The 17822-nt window shown below is 36.5% G+C and overlaps 1 protein-coding gene across 1 annotated transcript in view; it reads right to left on the bottom strand.

The window, feature by feature from the left end:
• LOC306855234 (arf-GAP with coiled-coil, ANK repeat and PH domain-containing protein 3-like) overlaps nt 1-14688 on the bottom strand; it is a 74058-nt gene extending 59370 nt beyond the window's left edge. Inside the window, exon 1 of the mRNA XM_079393768.1 lies at nt 14498-14688. Within this exon, the coding sequence (XP_079249894.1) occupies nt 14498-14544 (47 nt within the window). The 5' untranslated portion in view covers nt 14545-14688. The remainder of the gene's footprint in view (nt 1-14497) is intronic.
• Nucleotides 14689-17822: the final 3134 nt, after the last annotated feature.

The raw sequence follows: 17822 nt of genomic DNA, 5'->3' as shown, positions 1-17822 counted from the left end.
TTTGTAATTACAAACACACAGCGTTTCACTTCACAAGACGTTGACTGTCGGACTGGAGTGGTGTGGATTACTGCGATGTTTTTATCAGCTGTTTGGACTCTCATTCTGACGGCACCCATTCACTGCAGGGGATCCAAACGTGATTTCATGCTAAATTTCTCCAAATCTGTTCTGATGAAGAAACAAACTTGTGAATCTCGTGAAGAAACATCTATTTCTTGGATGGCATGGGAGTGTGTACATTCAGCAAATTTTCATTTTTGGGTGAATTATTCCTTTAATTATACAGACCTATTAGTTGCTCAGACTAGTCCAACTAGTCAATTTGAACAATACACATTTCTTCTTATTACAGGTAAACCATAGCAGCCAAACAGCAGAGATGAGCGCATTACCCAGGCCTTATAGGATGTGCTCAGAGTGCCAAGTCTTTAATCCTGAGAAACAGCGACTGATCTGAGCTTTAGAAGACATATCCTGTCTAAAAAACAAGAAAAGAGTCTTTATTAGCTTCTTTTCCTGAAGAACAATTACTCTACAAACAAAACCAACATCAGTTTCAGTCCACTGGTATTAGACAGCTCTCTGGGGATAGACGGACAACTCACAGGAAGTTCAGAGAGAAGCACTGGCCAGCGTGTGACTTTTCTGACTGGACAGTGCCAGAACTCCAGAGCGAGAGACTAATTCTCTTAGCGGGGTGTTGTGTTTGGCACGGGGAGCCGGAGCAGACGGATAAGCCTTGACACGCTGCTCCTCGCAGAGAGAGCTGCCCTGAGAGGAAGCAATCTTTAGCACTGTCCAACAGACAGCGAGAGAATCCACCCAGACGGTGAACGACCAATATGGGCTTTTCAAACATTTTGTGACTGTGACTGTGATGCTCATGTATGCAGCAGGATCAGGACATATGTGTCCGGTATTTGAGGCCTTTGCACACTTGGTTGCGTTCCAATTTCAAGTAAACATCAGATGCTCTCAGATGCAGCAAGTCTGTTTAAATTATTTTCAGTGTCATGTCATTCAGTACATTTTTTCCCTCTACACTCAGCATATATCATCTGCATGGCATTGACATTAGAACCACGAGAAGAGTAAGATATGATACTCCATGATTACATATTAAGAGTATTCAGCAACTAAGCTTATCAAATCATAAGACACTATTCAAAGGGATAGTTCACCCAAAAATGAAAATTCTGTCATTAATTACTCCCCCTCATGCCATTCCAAGCCTGTAAGACATTCGTTCATCTTCAGAACCCAAATTAAGATATTTCTGATGAACCGCGAGAGCTTTCTACCCCTGCGTAGACCGCAATGTAACTGAAATGTTCCTCAGGCCCAGAAACGTAGTTTGAACATCATTAAAATGCATCTCATGAATGGCAGCGGATGGAATAATTGTTGAATAATGTCATTATTTTTGCTTTCTTTGCACACAAAAATTATTCTCGTTGCTTCATAAAATTACGTTTGAACTACTGATGTCACATTGACTATTTTAACAAAAGGTCTTTACTACCTTTCTGGGCCTGGGAGCATTGTCTATGGAGTCAGAAAGCTCTCGGGTTTCATCAAAAATACCTTAATTAGTGTTCCGAAGATGAACAAAAGTTTTATGGGTTTGGAACGAGATGAGGGTGCGTAATTGACCATTTTCATTTTTGGGCGAACTATCCCTTTAAATATAGAAGTCTTAAAGGTACAGCAGCAAACCATTGAGGGGTCAATGAAAACAGAGTAGCCATGATGAAAAAGGATAAAAGGAAATCTAGTTTCCTAAAATATAAAAATATACTCTTTATATTCATGTTGGCTTCACATGGTTTTAAAGAAAACATTTTTTATACCATTTGACAAAAATATGAAGTAATAGTTTCCATATTTTCCTTGAAGACATGCAAGTTTTAATATATTTTTAATGTAAAAAAAATTATATTATATTAAATATTACTTATTAATTCATAAATATCATTGTATTTTGGGGGAGTCACACTATTTTACAGCCTTGTCATAAAAAGACTTGCTAACCTTGACGCACAGTCAGCACGCATCTGTGATATTATTTCCTGTTTTATGTTATTTTGCATATTGGTTTGACCACATGACTTTTTTCACATTAAATATATATATTAAAATAGATTATGCCAAGCTAAAAACATATTCATTGTAGAAGGTCAGTTTTTGAATAAATTAAAAGTGTCATGTGATTGAGCCAAAACTAAATTATGACTGTTTTTGGTACAAGAAATCTGTACTATTTTTACGTGGACTTTGGGGAAAATATAAAATGCTCTAAAGTGTTTAAATACTTCAGAAGATTTATTGCAAAATTCCAACCTCATTTTAGTTTCTCATTCCTTCCCTCAACAAACACACTCAGTTTTGCTCTCTCTCTTCCTTCCAAGGTCAACATATAATCAAGCTGTGTCGTCCGCTGTTACCGGGTTCAGTCCAGTCTCTCGAAGGACACATGAGCTGGTTCTGCAACTGGGGCTCCACAGCACACCAAGCATGCAGTATATTGAGCGTGCACTTCCTTCCCACCTGCGAGACCATCATTTAGAAGAACGACAATGTTTCAGCTGTTCTGATTTTCCACTGTTGCTCTTAAAGCACGCGGTCTCAAACTGACAGCCCTGGAAGCTCTGGAAAATGTGCGACTATTGCGCAGCTTTACATCCTTTTGGTCTTGTGGAATTCCCACAGTGGAGGTTCACACTGTGTTTAATGCTCTTGCAAGGTCTGTGTGAGTCATCTGTGGCGTTTGTAGCAAGATTACATCAATTCAAAATAGAGTTGCTGTTATTTGAAGATGTTGGAACAGATCACTGGTGAAAAACATTATGAATCACACTAACATCATAGACATGCAATTCTGTGGTCCGCTTTTCCTATCAAAATATATAAAATGCCACCACCATTCCCCTTATTCTCAGCTCTTCTGCTGCATAAACACAATATATAATGAAATATCTACATAGAAAATAGACTGAAGGATTGCTCAGTACTACATCTGTTTGAGATATTTAGATACTTAAGTGCTCAAACACAACATTTCAGGGGGATAAAAAGCCTCAAAATTGCCATGACATGCCAATGTCACTTTTTTCCTCCTATATTTCAGTGATTCATTTGTGGCCAAAATCAACAGCGATCAAAAATTTACAAAAATACACAACTGGCAATAGCTGCAAAAACAAATGCAGAAAATCCAGACACAAACAGCAGTGCATTATCACCAGAACCCATCTTAAAAATTGATATAAAGCAGGCGTCCAGATTCCTCCTGTCCACAAACAGGACACTCAGAAACTAGTACTTCCAGGGTTCTTGGGGGACAGATATCCCATTAAGCAAAGTTATTATGTGTACTTTTGTCATTGGTTTGTGGGAAATAAGCAGCCACAATAGAGCTGTTAGCTGACCTAAAACTTCGAATACATTTTGTAATGCACAAACCCATAAGCAGACCCTGTGCTAGACTCTAATTCCCTAACAGCTTGAATAGGCATTATGCATTCTCAACTTATTTGACTTCAGTAATGTGATGTATTCCTGAGTGAAAGAGGACATTCAAGACAATAAACAAATGCATGGCAGGGCTTGATTTTATCCATCAGGAATTGACTGGATGGTGAGGTGTGCTTTCTCTATTACAAGTGGGTTGAAATACAGTATAAGAGATTAAACAGACATTTCAAAATAAGAGCAAGTTATTATATTTTGATAAATCATTGTGTGATTGTTTTTTAGAGTTATGTACGGTGGCCGAGAGAGCTCAAAGTGCTGCAACTTCAGAGAACACATGCAAATAGAGAAAGTACCAGCAAATCAAGAAAACATCTTCATCAATTTGACAGCAGGTGCTGCAAATGCTCACAACACAACCAAATAAAGAATTTTATTTGCAGCGCGTTTCTTTATTTGTTTGTGTTGTAAGTATTTGCAGCGCGAGTGTTGTCAAATTGACGAAGTTGTTTTCTTAATTTGCAGGTGTTTCTTTTCTATTCGCAGCGCGTTTCTTTATTTGTTTGTGTTGTAAGTATTTGCAGCGCAAGTGTTGTCAAATTGACGAAGTTGTTTTCTTAATTTGCAGGTGTTTCTTTTCTATTTGCAGTGCATTGAGCTCTCTCGGCCACCGTAGTTATGGGAGCTGATGAATCATTCACAATGAGACTAGGAATATGTATTTAAGTAAATGAGGTCAATTTTGATTTCATGTTGAATTTAAACTTTTCAAAAAACTATTCTTGAAATCCTATAATTACAGGTAATGGATTAGAAGAAGGGACGCTTCGATATAAATCTTTTCATGTTATAGCAGATAACTGATGAATGGCCAATATTAAAAAAAAAAAAAAAGTCTAAAATTTGTTTAAAAAATTTATCATTTTTAAATGCTACAGGTGATTTAGACACCAAAACATTGTAACATAGGAATATATATTAATTTGCTAAAGTTTACATTTAGCAACGTTATTAAACTAGTGTTTTTAAAGATTAACTTCAGCTATGTCTCCATTCAAAGGCTGATGTATCTCCAACATCGAATACGTCAATGAGTCTGAGGTCATCCCAATTGTCATTTAAGATGTCAGAAAATGATCCTTTAGGTTTGTACAAGCATGCACTGAAGTAAAGTGTGGAGGAGAAGAACCTGAAGAGCTTAGGGCGTCACTGGGACAGAATCTAGCAGTTTCTCCCGAAGAAATGTGACACACCGAAAAACACTTCTTCAATACAAGACCTTTGCACTCAGTTATAACCTCAACCTTGAAAGCAACCTCACATTTTCAAGCTTCCATATGTCCATGACCTTCTCAAAGTGAACGCCAATAGAGAGACTTCAAAACCTGCAAGTCCATTGGGTGCCCTTGAGATTTTCTTACAGGTTTTTATAATGGGGTTTTTCAAATCTATGAGTAAAACAAGGTCAGTGGTAAACACAACTTGAACGGTGACTATCAGGGGAAAAATATATATATATATTGTATTTTTACATTAGCAATAAAACCAAGTCTAATCAGTTTAGTATTTTTAAGCATGTTACATTTATTCCAAAATAATAACTCATGGCAGGTTATTTAAACAATAATATATTTTATTAATGAACTGCTGTTCAGCTGTTCTTTTTAATAATAAACTTATTTTTGGATCATAATTAATCAAAGCTTGGTAAACACCGTCACAGACGCGGAGATGTACCTTTAATTTCAACAAGCTAATTGCTCACAAAAAACTAAATAAAAACCACAGATCATGTTTTCAGGCCATTTGAAGTTTGATTTTGACACAAAGTGGTGATATATAAAAGTCTGTGTATTGCTTGCTTACAATTTTAGACTTACCATTAACACCATTATTTTGTTCATTCAGATTGATTGGAGACAGTGAAATGTGCACAAACACAAGAGGTGGGACAAACACAATAATAACACATTATTATTCCCAATTCATTATCAATTACCCCCCACCAAACCCACCACATGCATGGGGGTCTGTTAAAACTCACTGGGCTGAGTGGGCTCAGGGGAGGCAAGAGAGACACTGTACCTTTCTCCACTGGTGTCATTGTTGGACAGCTTCACTCTAGAAAAATGAGATATTTATACACTTTCTATGTAATATTTGCATTGTTTTATTTTTGTACTATGATTTTTTATTCTCATTCAATCTATTGTGGAGGCAATGCCTCCCTTGCTTCCTCGGAGGAAACGCCTCTGAACTTGACAAAACATTTTTTGTACAACTGCTTCAGAATTCACATTTTCAGTATGGATGCGTGTAATTAACATTGTCGAGCAAAATCATCAAGATCCTCCTTTTACTCATAAATTGAAAAATCCCACAACAAAAGCATATACAGTCAGATACAGTCGATGATTTGATCAAATCTCACAAATTCTAATTTTATAAACTACTCTAAGCAGATAAACACAGCTCGCTGTCCAGACCCTTCAATATGAGCGACAATGAGCCCTTTGTAGTAAACATACAGGTGTACAACCAAGATTAACAGGGTTCTTTCAACAGATAGCACTGTCATGAATCACTAGACTCATATGATGTGTGCCTCGGGGAACATGCCTTCATTGTGTAGGACCGGATAAGGAGTCTCCTGCCGGAGCAGCGACAATGCACACCTTCATTGTGTCTACAGATTCAGAAGATACAGGAGATTACTTCACAGGCTTCATCTTGATAATGAAAGTCAAAGTCTTCAGGATCTGACCATTCTGGTTGCGCTTCTGCGCTGTTCTTCCACAGAACACAAAAGAAGATATTTTGAGGAATGATTCAACTGTGTTTGTGCACATAATGAAAGTCAAAGGGGTCCAAAACAAAATTAATTTCCATTGTATGGACTGAGACATTCAGAAAAATATCTCTGTGTTCCACAGAAACAAGAAATTCATACAGTTCTGGGATGACATGAGGATGAGTAAATTACGACCTAACTTGTTTTTCTTAGAACCATCCCTTTAAGGACCGACTCTCAAAGCTTGAACTAAAGCCTGACATCAACAGATCAACAGACAGCGATACCTCTAAAAAAAACATACCAATCCAAGCGTGGCGCAATGAACAAACGTATTAATCTGTCTGCATGTTTCACTAATCTTCAAAACGTGTTGTGCGAGACACAGCATGTAGACAGTCCAAGAAATGGGTAATCCATTGGAATGAAGTACAAATTGCCCAACGTGTTTATTCTGAATGAGGCAGGTATTATGTCAATGGACATTGGCCTGATTGGGGAGATCAATGACCAATAACACAAAATAAATGAAGAAAATATGTTGGACAGGTTGTGTGCCAAAATATTTCTAGATTATTATATCATTATAACAAAGCCTGACCAAATTACATAAAGGCAAATATTTATTTTGCTAACTACCAAATAATTTACAAAGCAGACCAGAGTGCCATCTCAATTTGCTGTGCTGCTTTGATGTCCTTCAGTGGCACTGGCATGGTTTTGACATGAAAGAGATTTACGGTGAACGCTCTGACTGACTGGGGAAACCTGAATGTTGGCTTGTCAAATAAATCTGCAAGGAATTTATTAAACAAAAATATGGAGGGTTAATATGGGTCAATGACATGATGCTCCTCTTCTATGATGAGAATGTTTTTCATTTCTGAATTCAATTAATTCAGATTTTTTTATATAAGTCAGGGTGGTACAACTGTCCTGATATGATAATGGGAAAAAAAGTCTTGTTAAATAAATGAAATTCTTGAAAGAAAACAAACTTAAGCATAGTTTGGCTTGACATTTTTTATTTTATTTCTTTTTATTATTTCATAGGATTTTATTTATTATTATTAATTATTTGAATTTTTTTTGGCCAATTTCAGGTCATGTGGGGCAACCAACATGAAGATAAAACCCAGCACGGTGTATCAAGACAGATACGTCTCACCAGATTATTTGACATTTTAGGACAAGGCAAGGTTAGTTAACATTGTAATGTCATGTGGTGCGACCCCCACCGCCAAAACGCAATGATAACCATAAATAATAATTTTGTAAAAAAATATGAAAACTCACATGTATTGAAGTACTTTTTACTTGATGGTTAAACATGACGTTTGTATCATTAAATCATGAAATATATATACAAATTAAAATTAAATAATTTTTTTTAATATTTTCCTTTATGATTGACCCGTGCATATGTCACTGACCAGTATATGTAAAAAGTAGCAGTAAACATTATGGAATCAGAAGAACAAGTACAACTGAATTCCCCACAGAATTTGTTTCTATTGCGATCAATTGTACATTTATTATTTCCTGTTATTGCTCTCTAAAGCTCTTTTGTATGCAGAGAAAGATGAATTCAGGGTTTAATCCAGGTCAAACACTTGACCTAATGCAAACATACCTACAGTGAAAACCAGTTTCATAGGATAAATCCGTTGGGATTACTGGGTTTATGACAAGATATATAGCGTATGATCAAATACTAGGGCCCGCAATGCAATCATCAGTCAATCCACTCAAACATTAGAGAATCTGATTTATGTATCAGGTTAATAGCGATCTATTTTGTCGTGACCTTTCTAATGAAATAGCGTTATGGGATTTAATAAATCAAATCATGAAATATCGCTGGGATACGGCAAGCAAATGTTTCATTTATCTTCTATGGATTTTGACTGTTCGTCAGCGTGTGATTTCGAATAGCAAGCCACTCCAGTGAAGCACAAGCAGAAATAGGCAGGCAACCACCTACAAGCCAAAAAAGCCAGTTGCCATGGCGGCCAGTCGCTGCCTATGATAACAGCTCATATTGGGTAAACACATAAGGAAGCAGAGGAGATAATAATGATTATTCACAAAAGGTGATGCTGGGGAGAGCAGATTACATTGACATTTGTGATAGAATGAGGTTGTATGATTGTGAACGTGGGCGTATTAATATTATAGCCTGGAAAGAAGATCAAGGCCTTTCCGTAGAAATACAATAGATTTAGACTAAAGGTCATTGCAGACTCGTTAAAAAATAAATACGACCTCACGTTGTGTCAATCACGTTTACACACTGCCTCTGAAACTTTTGTCCGTCATAAACAAATTCTGATCAGGTTCGATTTGCTGCGTTTTCGCATCCGTAGCATGCATTTTGATTCAAAACGCATGCAAAAATTTCAGACTCCGTGTGCAATGACCTTTAGCGTTCCTTCAGGTTATGGTCATTAACAGTATATATTCATACATATATGCAATGACTTCTTGAATATTGGTGTTTTATATTGTTGCTTTTTTATAGAAATTTGTATTGCTGTAGATTCATAGAAAAATCTATACATACGCTACAGAGCGTGTATAGATGGAAATTCACAACAAAAGTGAATTTAGGAGCAGCAAAGACCAGGTGGTGTGCTAAAGGATGGTTTGAGCATTATGGTCGTGTTCTCCCAATCCGCTCTCCCATACATTCTTCTCATGCATTCCAATCAGCCGATTAAGGAAGCTCATCCATTAGAAACACATGCTGCGTTCCAGGGTCACGACCCGTTATCTGTCTGTTTCCCTCACTGTAGGATCCCAGAGAAAAGTGGCGGTTTCCTGTAACTATAGTGAACAAACAGAAAATACAGCGTTGTGCCGCTAAGTGAAAGCATTTGAGAGTCTGTCTAAAAGGCCATCGCTTGTTTGTCATCTTTGGAGCTTGTTTTGACAGAGCACTGAGTGTGCTCTGCGTGAATTAAGTTTGTCAGAACGGTTTACTCAACTCACCCTCTTGTGACGAACTTGATTTTGTTGTTTGACGGCTCTGTTTTAATCCACAGAGGAAGTACTGAGGCTTACTGTAAACCAACCACACATATCAGAGCAAAACCTTGACCTTTGTGGGCCACTGTGTGTAAACGAGCACATTTCTGTGAAAGGCAGGTGTGACAGGAGTCGTCACATGCCAGTTCTACAGCATTGTCAAAGAAGAGGCCGCTGGCGGTCATGAAGTAAGACTGAATGAAGGGCATTGTGACAGGTGCGTGAATGACTTCACTTTTGAGTTTGTGAAAAGGCTGTGGTGGAAAACTGTTTGCCACATGTCGTTGCGCTTACATTCACTGACAAAGCTTTCTTTAAAACACATATACGTAAAAGCAGACCTCACAATAGAGGGCCAGTCACTCTTTAACAGGGCCAGCGGTAGGAGAGGCAACATTGAGGCACATCACGATCCAATCCGATTCCAGGGAATCACAATCTGATTCTTGAACTACATTTTGACCTTAAATATCATATTTATTTGTGCATTTGTATTAAATTACTACAAATTCATAAATTAAAACAAATAAAGTTGTTTTGCTTTGAATGTTTCCTTAATGAAATTTGAAAATCACATTACATTTTACGTATCATTAACAGTGCTCAGGAAAACCAAACATGTTGACAACTTATACAAGCTAATATGCATGCATAAAAATTACACGCTACATGCATGACACGGAGTTAACAACAGGTTACTGTAAACTATTTCTAAAAGTGAGTTATCCAAAACGTCAGAAGTGTACGTTGGATTATTTTTGTCCTACGATGTTCTGGAATGTTCCAGAGTATTACAGAATGCTACAGAAACTTCTAGAATGTTCCCATCCTTGCAAAAGCAAAACATATTTTAAACATGCAAAATTAGTAGTAAAACGTATCTGTATCTGATAGGGAACTCCTACATATGCATATTCTATAAGGCCAGGTGCAAAAATAACTATTAAAATGAACCACGCAATGCAATTTAAACGTTTGCGCTAGTCAAATGACTGGTATAATAAAGTAGTCGTGCCTTTTCACGAGCCCTTGTGACGTCCGAACTACCACCCCGAGCACCACCCACCGTCCCATCCATCCTCTAGCCACAATTAATCACGACAATGTATATACAAACGATTATAAATCGTCAGTTTGTTGTTTTACACACATGCACACAGACATTATTTCATACACGATAAAGTCGTGAGATGCAAGAAATCTTCAGACGCGCTCATAACAAAAGATCACACATAATTGAACCTTTTCTGATCCCACCTAGATATCTATTCAATCAGCCGATTGTACTTCATGCAATTATCTCTTTAGTGCAGTATGTACTGCAGCCACACCTGATTTCCCCTAATACTCCTCTCTGGCATGCCCTGATCCTGCTGCAGGTTGAAGCATGCAGAAACCATGTCTGCACCTCCACCTTTCCTAAAGCTGACAGCCTGCTTGAATGAATGGGCAGCTCATTTTGGTTCCTGCCTCCTACTCTCCACGTCCCAGTTTCGCTGTTATACAACAGCAGCCGGCTGTCCATCAGCACATCCACACACACACACACTGCTGTGCCCGCCAATTCTGTTCTGTTCATTTATTTGGCAGGAGTGACTCAGTAAAGGATCATGTTTCGTGTGAAACTGAGTATTCCTCCAGGAGCTGACCGTTTCTGTAGATGCTCCAGTTACTTTCTAACTAGAAATCGTGATTTTAGAGGAAACTAGACAGAAATTCCTTTGGTAGACTATAGGAAATTTCTAATACTTAAAGGGATAGTTCACCCAAAAATGAAAATTGTGTCATTAATTACTCACTCCCATGTCGTTCCAAACCTGTAAGACCTTCGTTCATCTTCGGAGCACAAATTAAGATATTTCTGATGAATTCTGAGAGCTCTCTGACCCTCCATAAACAGCAAGGATATTACCACGATCGATGCACAGAAACATAGTAAGGACATCGGTAAAATAATCCATGTGACATCAGGGGCTCAACCGTAATTTTACGATGTGTTTTCCAGAGGCCAAAAATTGCGCTACAATTACTAAATGTTTTTGTCAGCTACTAAACAGAAATGTTAAAAATTAGCTTGCATTTTTATGACACTATAAGTGTGTCACTGAGTAATTTTGCCATTTATAAGGTTGCTGATATTGTTTTATGAGTCTCCTAAAACAGGTTTACATGCATCCAAGGTCAAAAAACACAAAACATAGCTTTAATTTGACCTCATTTCTAAATGATTCCTAAACGACTCGTGTGAAGCAGTTCAAAGAATCAGTCTCTCTAAACCCCTCGCTGCTGTGATTGGTCAGATGGCACAGTCCTTTGTGATTGGTCTACAGCATACAGCACGAATGACAGCCCATGGGCGGACATTATGCAAATGTGACGTACAGCCGTAACAGGATAAGATTCGAATTCGAGACAGACAGACAAAGGCATAATAGTGGCACTTTAAAAGTGCCAATCTTGCTCCCACTAAACATTTGGAAAAAATACCTGAAATACATCATGTAAGTAGACAAGTGCAAAGAGCACAAGCGTGGGTATTGGGACAGGCCCATAGTCTGGAAAATGTACAGACTGAGATAAATTCCTCTGAAGTTTGAATTGGGCATGTGACCTTGTCCTCGAAATGTAGAATAAATCAACTTTTCTAGGCCAATAAAATGTGCAAAGGTACTAAGAATTTCTTCAAGTGTAGGACCTTCCTTTCCTTTAAAAGACTGTCTGAAATGTCACAACGTCAAAAGGTGGTGTGTTCATTCTTGTCTCATGTAGGGTCATGGAGATAAACAGTCACTTTTCACCAGAATCTACTGTCTGGCTCTTCTGGTATGGTCCCTAGAGTGTGTTAGTCCTTAAGCATCAGTGAAGCTGGGAATACTGGATGCCTGCCCAGAACATCAACCCCTCGCAGAGACTACACATCTCCATAATCCTGCTGCCAGCCTTTCAAAAGTCCTTGATGCCTCAGAGGCACAAAGAGGCAGAGAAGGGCAAAGCACTGACCGCTTAAAGCAACATAAATGTGTATTGCTGCAGAATGACGTTCATGACGCCTCGATGTCTCACATGGAAAATAACAGATGGAGAACAAAGTCCAGTATCTCCTGTGTCCTTCTGAACAATCATGTATGATGACGGATCAGATTCACACGACCGGCAAGAGCTGTGACTCATCTCATCTCATCTCATCAGAATTCATCTGAAGTGAATCTGTCCGCGCTGAAAGCTGCACACGTGCTGACTGAACGACTGAAACCAAGACTCTCACTGCGCTGAAAACAATGCCAGCACTAAAAATCTAACCAGATTATATTGCCATAATTCCTGCTAACAAATAGACCACCAAGGCTAGAAAATAAAGAAATAGTTCACCCAAAATATAAATTCACCAAAACCATAAGACTTGCTTTGTTCTCTGGAAGAAAGCTATATTTGGAAAAATGTCCTGGTAAAATATCATAAAAGTCTTTTGAAGCGATAAGATGAATAGACTAAAATTCTTGCAACTGGCTGTGAACTGAAATAAAAGAACCGCATCAGTCCACTTGGTAAATTAATCAGTCAGATGATTTAAAAATAAATATATATATATATTTTTTAAATCGAGTCAACTGTTCAAAAATGAACCATTTTTATGATATGTGACTTGAGCACTTTAGTTCCCATTCACTGAAATTGGAAAAGAGCAACTAGAACATTCTTCAGAATTTCTCATTTTGGGTTCCACGGAATTGGATTTGGATATTTTAACTTAAAATAAAAAATATTACGTTCATGGATAGTTTATGCATATCATGCATTTTCAGCCCGATCTCACAGCAATTTGTACATATTTTACAAGGTGGCTAATTGTTATGAATGACCTACACCCAACCACGCCCCTAAACCCACCCGTCCCTGGGGTTTAGACAAATCGTACAAAATCGTAGGAGTGAGGTCGTACCAATTAGCAATCTCGTAAAATACATAGGAATTGGTCGTGAGATAACGTTGGCATTTTACATTATATTATGTAGTAATTCACTTTGGTCAGCATCGCTTATTTAAATATGCTATATAAATAAATGTTACATAATTACTCGGTAAATACTGGCAAAATTTTCATTTTCGGGTGAACTATTCCTTGAAGTCAGTGGTTTGCAACCTTTTTGACTCCAAGTCCCCCTGTTGTCCACAACAATATTCAAAGGCCCCATAACGTTTTACTCATAATTTGTATCTGATAACTAGAAAAATGTATATTCATTATATTCATTTTTGGAAGTTGCAGATAGAACAAAGACTGAGTATGATTTACAAGAAAATATCAAGTTTTCTATTTAAAATTTCACGTTTAATGCAATGCGTTACTTCCTATTTCTTTGTAATTGTTAGTGAAATGAGTTAAAATACTGAAAATCGTTTATCCCCCCCCCCCCGGTTCATGTAATTAGACGATTTTATTAATTTACATGACTTTTTCCAGCTAGAAATCCCGTTTAAAATTAGATCACATGAGAATCCTTATACTTCACAGAAAAAGAAAAAAAGAGCGTGAAATAAAATGAGAAATATGTAATTTTTAAGTCATCTTGGAGCATCTACATCTTAGACGCCTCATGGTTGCTGAGAATCAATGTTTTAATAACTCAAATAAACATCTGCAAGCAATATTTCACTTGTTTAGTTATTTATTGCACCAGATGCCCTGAAAAAAAGAGTGAGTCTGTTGATGACTATACTCTGATCTCACATAACAATGCATTTTTCTGTAGCTTATTAATTTGCATATATGCTCAAATATACAGCAGAAGAATATAAGGGAGCGTCCTTCAAAATGCATCTGTATTCATCCCATTTACAATTAACAGATGACATGAATCATGCAAATGCAGTATCTCTGGATTAGTAATCATGAGAATTCATTCATCACTGCATTCGGACTCCATCAACATCTGTAACACAATTATACAACAAATCAGCCATACTGAGCTATCGCGGCCCTTAAAGAGCCCTCATTCATTCAACTGGTCCCTGAAGAACACGGCGATGCTCTCATAAACTAGAAACATGTCCCAAAATGCTGCATATGTAGCCAGCCCACTATGTAGCGCCTACATGTTTTAAGATAATATTATTATACATCACACAGACAAAAGTGAACTGTCATGTGCTGTTTAAAGCGAATCAGAGCGTTCACATGCAAACAGGCGTCAGCTGTGTTCTTACCTGAATCGGGGGGAATCTTTAATACATTCCTCAAAATCCACCGTCATTTTTGCTGTTATTCCGTCTTTCAGTTAAAAATGTTGCATAGCATTGCCGGTGGCTGTAATACGCCCAAATATGAACGGCGAGTGTATCTCTTTCCCCGGTAAAACAGTGACACAGATCTGATCGGTTTCAGCGCTGCGCGAGTTAAGGGACCGTCTTCAAAGATGCGGTAGAAGAACATAAGGGAGCGTCTTCAAAGATGCATCCCATATTTTTACTGTAGTTCATCACATACATCAAACCTCTGTGTGCATTTGGAATATTTGATGTGTGTGTGTTTCAATTATTTTTATTTTGTTTAACACTTATTTGTTAACGCATTAGCCTACTTTACAAATAATAAGCTATAGCCTACATTTTTAGAGCTTTATTTATTATTCTTTGTTAATGTTAGTGCATGCTAACAGATGCAACGCTTAATTCTAATGTTTATTTTAAGACATACAAAATTTATTTTTAAATGTTGATAGAAATATTTACCAAGATGTTTGGAATCGGTAGAAATGTAGATAGTTTTCTTATGCAAAAATATTAATATTAAACAGTGTGTGTGTGTGTGTGTACTCGCTAGCAATATATATATATATATATATATATATATAATTTAATTTGAATATTTAATTAATATTAATGTCAAATATTTAAAACGTAATGTTCTTTTCAGAATTTTTGTGTCCAAGAAATAACAATAAATCAGCAATAGTCTGCTTTTACATTCCGCAAAACTGACATTTGGTATCACTATCTTTATAAAAATGTGTGTTTATTTATTTACAATGAGTTTTGAGTTTGCTCCGCCTCTGTCTGTCAATCATCATTACGTCGATACGTCAGGGCTCTCCCTACCGTCCATATTCTACCTGTTCTGCCTGTGATTTTAGATGGCTCTAAAAAGGAAACGCCCTGTTTCCACAGACCAGTTTCAATTCAGATTAATAGTCCACCACCCCAGGGTGTCACTCAACCAGTTTCAAGACGATCTGATGTTGTATTACAAAATAAAAGCCCTCCAACACCTCATATATGACCAGTTTTGTCTTTAAATTCAGATAACTCTAAAAAGGAAACTCCCTGTTTCCACAGACCAGTTTCAATTCAGATTAATAGTCCACCACCCCAGGGTGAACTCCAACAGTTTTAACTTACGTGTCATTTCATAATAAAAACGAATATGCTGTTTTGTCTATTGGTTCAGGTTGCAACAGAAATTAAACTCCCTGTTTCTTATATATTACAAAATATAAGAAATAGAGTCTATAATTGCCATCAAGTCAAAAACAGACATGAAACATAAAGCGACGTTGAAAGCAATGCACAAGTAATGCGTAATGAGTATAGATTTATAAACCTGTAAAGTAGGAGCAGTTCTACGCTAAGACAGGAGTGATATGGCTGAATTTACGTAGGTCCATTAAGAGTATTGCCTGTCAAGCAAAACAGCAAAATTAACAAGGGTTTTGGCTTGGGATGTAACAGATCGATTACTGAGATATTTTAATGCAATGCCACTAGGGAGACCACAAAATGATAATTTCTGTTTTCTTTTCATGAAGGTTGAGAAAATGTAATCCATTTCTCTGTTATTATTATTAATAAGCATAAATATGGCATTATAAAACTGATAGCATTTGTTTATGCATCACAGTTTTGCATTTATCATATGCTGTTCAACATTTGTATCCTTATACAAATTGTCAAATTGTTAGAATTTATGAAATTATTGATATAATAATTTAGAATTGTATTAATAATACAATTGCATATAGTTATTATTATAAAAAATGTATATTTGAGAAATTGAATCATCTACGATGGATAAATAATTAATTTTGTTATAAATATATAAATATGTTTCTGATCTGCACAGCTCGATTTGCTTCACCTGAATGCCACACATATTACTGGAGAACCATTTGAGCAGTTGAACCTCAACTTATAATAAGAGGGAAAAGTTGTTCACTATACCAAAGACCATTTCTGACCCAGTAAACCTGTTTAATGTTTCAAGGCAGTCATGTAGATAAATTAAAGGTGTATTTCACCCACAAATGTAAATTCTGTCATCATTTACTCTCCTCTCATGTTATGTTATACCTTTATGATTTTCTTTCTTCCATGAAACAAAAAAGAAAGTGTTTTTTGTCTGTAATGAAAGGCAATGGAAATCAAATCAAGCTCTATTTTGATCACCATTAACAATCATTATAAATGGACAATAACTTCTTCACAATTTTTTTTGTAACATGGAAAAAAGAGAGTCACTGTTTTGAACAGCATATGTGTCATGAATTCACCAGGCTCTCCCGCCACACACACACACACACACACACACATACTGTTTATTGCTAAGTTTATTTGCTAATATTAAATGCTGCATTTACAAAAAGTGTAATAAATTAAAAATACAATATTTGAGTCTGAAGTGGAGTATACTCAAACGGTAGCACGATATAGATATACATAAGAATTGTACAGTTACCTTGAAATTGTAGTATAAGGCACAAACTGCCTGTCTTTAAAAAAAATTAGAAAAACAAAACCACTGGGATTACTCAAAGAGAAGAAAAACAATGATGAAGAGAAGAACTGATGGTTGATAAGGAAGAAACAGTATATATATATATATATATATATATATATATATATATATATTATAAAGCAGTTATACCAACCTGTGGCAGGCATGCTGTAAGGCAACATGGGCAAAGGTCAAAGAATTTTTAAAGTTGAATTTACAAACATTTGCATTGATCAGTGATACAACAGATGTAGATGCATTCAACACATACAAGTTTCAGAAATAATTTGCATTTGTATTACACAACAGAGATATTTAAGAATGATGTCCAACACAGATGAGAAACTTGTGCCCCCAAACTCCATGAAATGGCAGAACATATAGGCAGAGGCCATAGGAACATGTCTCTTCCAGAGTTGTCTTTACAACAGAGTTTATTTAAGTCTTGCACTTCAGATCGTAAGAATGACTTCTTGTGCATGCTCTGTCATCTCCACTTTTTTGAGTGTCTTGCTGTTGGAAATAAACTATTAGCAGACTTGTATTTGAACAGACGCTATATCTTTTTAAAGGATACTAATCTGTAAAAAGAGGAAAACTTGTATTATAATCAGAAAAAATGGAAAGTACTATGTATGACATTTTATGGGTGTTTTATAATAATTTTTATTGAGTAATTAATCATTTTCAAAATGAAAGAGTTCTTTGAAAACAAGAACTATATGTGCTTTTGAACATCTTAAATTTTGTAATGTAATATCA

Source organism: Barbus barbus (genome assembly GCF_936440315.1).
Source record: "Barbus barbus genome assembly, chromosome: 35".
Classification (NCBI taxonomy): Eukaryota; Metazoa; Chordata; class Actinopteri; order Cypriniformes; family Cyprinidae; genus Barbus; species Barbus barbus.
Note: the sequence above shows the minus strand (reverse complement) of the source record. Positions and strands in the feature narration are given on the sequence as shown.